This window comes from Camelina sativa, chromosome 14 (assembly GCF_030686135.1).
Source record: "Camelina sativa cultivar CO46 ecotype springtype chromosome 14, ASM3068613v1".
NCBI classification, from domain to species: Eukaryota; Viridiplantae; Streptophyta; class Magnoliopsida; order Brassicales; family Brassicaceae; genus Camelina; species Camelina sativa.
Genome location: NC_141893.1, coordinates 14,972,099 through 14,978,864, shown reverse-complemented (window position 1 = coordinate 14,978,864; position 6,766 = coordinate 14,972,099). Strand labels below are relative to the sequence as shown.

General features: G+C 32.4%; 1 protein-coding gene across 2 annotated transcripts; it reads right to left on the bottom strand.

Annotated features, from left to right (window-relative positions):
• Nucleotides 1-2,283: 2,283 nt before the first annotated feature.
• LOC104741692 (uncharacterized) lies at nucleotides 2,284-3,971 on the bottom strand. Of its 2 annotated transcripts, XM_010462599.3 has the most exons (5): nucleotides 3,695-3,971; nucleotides 3,475-3,589; nucleotides 3,210-3,380; nucleotides 3,000-3,068; nucleotides 2,284-2,744 (listed from the first exon to the last, which is right to left on the bottom strand). In XM_010462599.3, exons 1-5 carry the CDS (start codon nucleotides 3,958-3,960, stop codon nucleotides 2,721-2,723), a joined length of 645 nt encoding a protein of 214 aa, XP_010460901.2. In that variant the 5' UTR covers nucleotides 3,961-3,971; the 3' UTR covers nucleotides 2,284-2,720. The 2 variants fall into 2 exon arrangements, with proteins under 2 accessions (XP_010460901.2, XP_087339119.1); XM_087482993.1 differs by lacking the exon at nucleotides 2,284-2,744 and having other exon boundaries at nucleotides 2,746-3,068; nucleotides 3,695-3,956.
• Nucleotides 3,972-6,766: the final 2,795 nt, after the last annotated feature.

The following is a 6,766-nucleotide window of genomic DNA, read 5'->3' as shown; positions in this document are numbered from 1 at the left end:
AAGAAAGGCTGCTATATTACTATTGCTTACGTTTAGTAGATTCTTATTTATTTTTAGACCAGACCTTCTTTGCTGGTTTCACCCTCGTGGATTCATCAAGATATATGATATCGTACGACGGCTGGTTCAACATCTTCGGAAAACAAAACACAAAGCACACATCCAAATAACCCACAAACCACAAATACCACTGTCCCACAGCCTTTTATTTAATCAATCTTAGGACCAACCTTTTTACCTCAGCGTGATTCTCAACGCCGTTGGTGAAATGCCGGCATTTGCCATAGCATTATTCGGTCCGTGACCGTGAAAGGCTCATTATGACAAAAGCTTGGAACTATATAACATTTTACCAAAAATAATCATTTAGAAATGGAAAAACAATAAAAGAACAACTATAGAACAATAGAAATATAAATTAACAAGCTTATGTTAGACACTTAGGTATGACGGATTCATAGAAACCTTAGCCTCTCTCTTTCTATGTTTCTTTAAAAAAAGAAAAACTGCATGACTTTCGTCATGGCTTATCTAACACCTTATCAGTAAATTAATGGGATAATTGACTAAAAACAAAAGAAATATAAATTAAACAGCTTATGTTACAGTCTTCTTAGGTTTGACCGGTTCATCGTATACACCACCAGAAGCGTATGGGCCGAAACAAAAAATTCGGCATCATATCCATTGTGTGTAACTTATGGCTTATGCAGCAAACTCTAGTCCAAGAAAAGACTGGACAAAGAAAAACACATATAATAAAACAAGGACAGAACAATTGACCTACCACACAACTGGCGAGTATGAGAGAGGACATGAATCAACGTTCCAAATTTAATTGAGCCCCATAGTCCTTTAATTTTAACATTCCAATTTATCCTTCGTATTATTAACATGCATGGTATTATTATTATCGATATCGTACGTTTTACTTTACGTGGATTACTTTTCTTCCGAGTATAAAACTTATAATTTATGCAATTACAAGAAGCATCATGATAAAGTTTATCTATAGTAACAACAAACATTAACTAGAAATAAGATGAGCACACAGATACTCAAGATTCGACATTGAGGCTTAAATGAGTTTTGATAAAATAAGATTTGATGAACTGCAGCGATATCCGCTGTTGGGAAAGCCAGCGGCGGGAGAATAAGAAAAGTTGTGCGTGGACGATATGTTACAGAGATACTATGGCGAGCTTGGGCGTTGGCAGATGATATATGTGTTGACGTCTCTAGCATGGGGACTAGAAGCTTTTCACGCAATGATAATGATATATGCTGACCAAGAACCCAAGTGGAAGTGTGTTAGATCGGATTGCTCAGTTGGATCTTGGTTTTGTGATATGGATTCCGGTTCATGGCAATGGAAAAATGCCAAAAGCATTTCCACATTGGTGAAGTGGGGCAGGTTGATTTGCGGTGAGAAGTATAAATTCGGTCTCGTTCAAGCCCTCTTCTTGACATCTACACTAGTTCAAATTAGAGTCCAAGAAAATAGAGTTGACAAAAGAAATATAAAATACAAGATTCATAAGACTAACCGATCATGGCGAAGACGAGGGCTTAAAAAGAGGGTAGATACTTTTTGTATTATGTTCATGACCATATATGAATCCGGATTTCTATCACAAATCCAGGATCCAACCGAGCAACTCGGTCCCAAACGCTTCAAATTGGGTTCTTGGTCCGCATATATCATCACCATCGCGTGAAGGCTTCTAGTCCTCACGCTAAAGACGTCAACACAAATTGCTTCATCTGCCAACGCCCGAACTCGCCGAAGCATCTCTGCATCATGTCGTCCACGCACAACCGCTCTTGTTCTTCCGCCGCTGGCTTTCCCGGCAGTGGTGGCCGAATATCACTGCCGCTCGTCAGTATCTTATATATTTCAATTCTTATATATTATGAGGTTTCTTTCTTCTATACTATATATAAAGCGAGAAGGGATGCGTTGCAACTTGCACATTACATTATTAGGTGTAATAGATGTAGGTACACTGGCCACTCTAAAGTCTCGCTTAGCTAAAATAGCTTCATGTGCATGAGTGATCATTTCATTTGCTTTTGTGGACCATAAAATGGCACAGAAGATCGAATAAATTCCACGAAAATTGCATATCCTAACTATATGATGGCAATAGCTTCACGTGAACCAACATTTTCTCTCTTTTATTATGCTTTAATTTTTCTTGTGAGTATAAGAGACATTGAAGAATAAATTCCATGAAAAGTTATCATTGATAACACATGAGAGGATCCGATCAGTCGATCACATTGATGGTAAATCTAGACACAAACAGTTTTATTCTAATAACAAACAAAATTATGTACATTGATGTTCACCATGATATAAACCTACATCTAATCATATAATAAAATCAGTGGAATTAGTGTTGCATGGTCTAAAGAAATGAAAATAGTAAAACGTACATTTGTGGAATTCGATATTTACAATCACATAATTTTAGTTCAAGTATGTCGTCTTTCTGAGGTCCCGTCTAGCTCTTTCCCTGGCCTCAACCTCGACCTTAACTCTATATGTTTTATAGGCTTTGGCTTAGGTAAATATTTGCCATCTTACCATAAGAACCGCCTCTGTTTTCAAGTTTTCATAGGTGCGTTGGCTCTGATGTTGGCCCCTTACTGGTTTAGCTAGTACTACGATTCCTTAGCTTTGGTTTTACTTTCTCTCGATTTTCTATAACTCCCGTTCATCTACGTTTCCTTTTGATGATCTATAGGAAACAGTTCTTCTATTAACAACATACACACTTCTACTAAAACGTTCATTAGTTTCTCAAACTGAAATGTAAAGGTAATTAGAGACTCTAGCTGCAAAATCATTGATACAAATTGGCATATTGACTACGTTTCCTTTAATCAAAACTCAAAACTCAGAACAACTCAACATCTCTAACTGCTTGCAACCAAACGCAGCAGTTTCCAAAAGAAAAAGCTATCGTATCGATTCTTGACTAATCGGGGCTAACCTTCTTATCGACACTCGACTTACTGAGGATCAGAACTCCAATGGTAATCGATAAAGCTCCTGCAAACCACTGCCAATAAATTGGAACATATTAATTAGCCTATTAACCAAAAAACATAACTTCATCATTAACAATCATCACTTTCAAGAAACATATAACCAACAAAACACAACATAAACACACACATTTTTCCAAGATCAAAATACTTACGCGGAAGGATAAAGATTCTTGAAAAAGAAAGAGACCAGCTAAGCCGGAAGATAGGAAATTAGCAGCAAAGTTTGTGACAGTAGCTTGTAGAGACGAGAGAGCTCTTAAACTGTTTACATAACATGCCCACATAACCACATTGCAGATTACAACTAATCCATACTTAATCACCTGTCAAAAGATCAAATTTTTTTTTTTTTTTTTTTAATTGATCAAAACTCAAACCACCCAAAAAAAAAAAAACAGAGAAACAGAACAATCTTACGAGAGATGAGAAGAACTTGGCTGAGATGGCGGCAAGAGCTGCATTGAGACCAGCTGCGATTGCCCAGATGTAGCCTCTTCTTTGCTTCAATTGTACATCAGCCATCGATTCAAACCTATTTGTATAAATTTCAAGATCCATATAAAAATCACTTAATTAGTTTCAATCGAACTGGTTTAAAAGCAAATTGAATTTCTGGGTTTTTCACCACTTGACATACCTTCGATTGCTGCAGTTTCCGATTTTGTTTCCCGTAGATTTAAGTCTTACCAATTTGAAGGCATCAAATCTGAAATTGGAGAAGAAGTAGAAGAAAAAGAAGAAAGCCAAATTGAAAGCTGAAGAGAAAAGTGTAAGAACAAAAAAAACCCAATAAGATCTGATATAGGCCATAGGCCCATCATGAAAATTCGAGCAAAGATGATTGATCACCAAAATTTGCGAAAAAAAATACAGTAGGAGTGGGAAGCTGACTTTTCTAATCATTAATATTTTTGAGCACTAAAAGTTACTGATTACCTTTTTCTTTTTTTTTTAAGAATATAATTTGATCCAGTATTATACGTTCATGTATGCTGACTTGTAAAACAACTAGTTCAAATATATATTCTTTCTAAATAATTAACTGAAATGTAGTTTTTTTTTTTAACCGTATATATATTTTTTCTTTTCAGCAATATATAAGAAGATGGAAGTGGAAGGAAAACAAAAAAAAACAAAAAAGTTGGAGTTTGATGCCAATAATATAATAAATAATGTTATTTGACCTCTCTGTCTATCAAATTACTATAAGTATATCTTCCAAATCAACGAAATTACTATCTTATTCGAGCTGAATTCTTTTTTTTTTTTTTAACAAAATTCGAGCCGAATTCATTGACAATATTTACTCCTGTTTTTTCCGGTAAACATGTTTAACTATTCTTATTTTTGGGTCTGTTAAATCGTATTATCACTCTACCGACAGCAAAATATAGTAGGCATGCATTGATATTGAGCTTTGAAGCATGACAGGTAGTATAATCCTTTATATAATAAAACAGAAGTATACAACATTGGTTTTTGTAGATTATATAATTTTAATAAATTAGTTACAAATAAATCATAGATTATGTTTTATATTATTTGTATAGTCTGGATTTATTGTTTCCAAAAATCTTAAAGATAATATTCTAAAAAATCATTTGATATCATATAACTTACCATATTAATTTTCTTTATTAAATTATTCATCAAATAAAATCTTTTGATATCTAACTTAACATATTAATTGTTAATTATTATTATACTTCACCTCTCATTTTTATATATGAGTCTATTTTGTAAAACAAATAAATTATCATATTATTTATTATAATTAAAAACTAGTTTTATTTTTGGATATACAATAAGTTGAATTTTTAAAACAAATATAAATGATTCAATCTATAAAATATTCAATTTTTATTAATATTATTCTTTAAAAATAATATCTATTGAATTAAAAATTTTACTGAGTAACAGGTCAAAATTTGAATATTTAAATTCAATTTCATACTTTTTTGTTGAATTTTATAATTTTATATAATATAATAAACTTTAAATAATTTATTTTGAAATATTTTTAAAATATTGAAACTTGATATTAAAGTTAGAAACTATAAACACTCTAAATTGGTTTGTTATAGCGATGTCAATAATATGTCATAATAATATGAAATAATTTAAAAAAAACCAAGTATATTAAAACAAAAAGTATAACAATATATTAAATTACTCATAATATAATAACTCGCTTTTTAAAAACCAAATTCACAAAATTATGTCTTATAATGACATTTAAGTCATGAGGTAGAATATACATTATTGAAATAATTTCACGTACATAAACTAATACAACATATTAAAATAGAAAATATACAAATTTTGTATAAAATAAAATTTAATCAGTATTATAGCACGAATACTTATCTAGAATCATTAACAATATAAAACTTACAAAATAAGTGTCTTTTTCAAGTCATCATATATTAGCATATGATTTTATTGCATAATATTTTATCTAAAAAATCTTTTAAAAATAATCACATAAATTATATTTTATAAAAAATTACAATATAAATAAAATGAATTTCAATCCGTGCTCTAGCACGAGTCTTAATCTAGTCAAAATAATAAAATTACAGAACACCAAACAGAAGCACAACACGTAGTAGTACCCATAATATACATCGATCTCTACTGAAGATATTTTGAAGTTTCTTTATTTTATTTTATTTTAAGTTTCTCGCGTATAACGTGGGGGATATTTTACTTTGAACCGAGGAACTAATTAATTTGGCAAATCTTACAACCTAACGACTATAAATTAAAATATATGTGTGTAAGCATAACATATATGTGTGTAAGCATAACACGCATCAATCGTCTCACCGCATCTAGAAGTGTAGTGAAGTTCTGAATTGAGCATTTGCTTGTCAGGTTATGAAGTCTGGTTTATGGATTGAAGAGATCGTCTCTCATTGTGATAGGAGGAGGTAGTTGTTGATTGATGCGTTGGCCGTGGGCAGCATTGGTACAACTCATTCGCAGAAACTTCAGAAGATAAGTTCGATTTGTTTGTTTAGACATAGTGTTTATCTTCGGTATTATTGTTAGTTTGCCTTTGTACTTAGTGTTGGGTTCGTACTCTTTCGTTTTTGGCTTATAACTTCTCTGTCTTGTAATTCTAGTTGTTTCCGGGGACTTTTCGTTTGTTCGTCGGCTTAGCCTCCCTCTTTTGGGCTTTAGACTACGGGGATATCTCTGTTTTCCGTCGGCTTAAGATGTATTTCACAATGTATCTTTTCAAATATTATCAATAACATCAGATGACATGTGTGTAAGCATAACACGTATACAAAAAGAAAAATTAAAAAATCTATATTCACTAATATTGTAGTATATATATGTGTTATCTTCACTAATTTGAACACCTATCTAAAGACTATATAAATTGTTAGGCATACATATCTAAACATAACACGTATACTACAACAGAAAATCAAATAGATTTTGTGAAGTGTCGATCCAATTCTTTAATGGACCACAATTGAGGAGTATGGGCCGAGCACTTAAGAAATCAGGCCCACTACGGATTCGAAGTTTGGAAACGGTCATTTCTGGTCAACACAAAGTCTTTGTCGTGTTTTGCAGTATACGGGTTCATGGTAATGCTGGCAAAAGGATAAGGTTTCAATTCACCTAGGTTTAGGTGAGCTGTCAGAGGTGTCTCCTTCAGAGTATAAAAAGTAGAGAGCTGTGGAGAAGCAGC

Coding starts and splice junctions, on each gene's coding strand:
- LOC104741692 (XM_010462599.3), bottom strand. CDS start 3,960: ATGATTAGAAAAGTCAGCTTCCCACTCCTACTGTATTTTTTTTCGCAA. Junction 3,590..3,694: donor GGAAACTGCAGCAATCGAAG/GTATGTCAAGTG, acceptor TTATACAAATAG/GTTTGAATCGATGGCTGATG. Junction 3,381..3,474: donor CCAAGTTCTTCTCATCTCTC/GTAAGATTGTTC, acceptor ATCTTTTGACAG/GTGATTAAGTATGGATTAGT.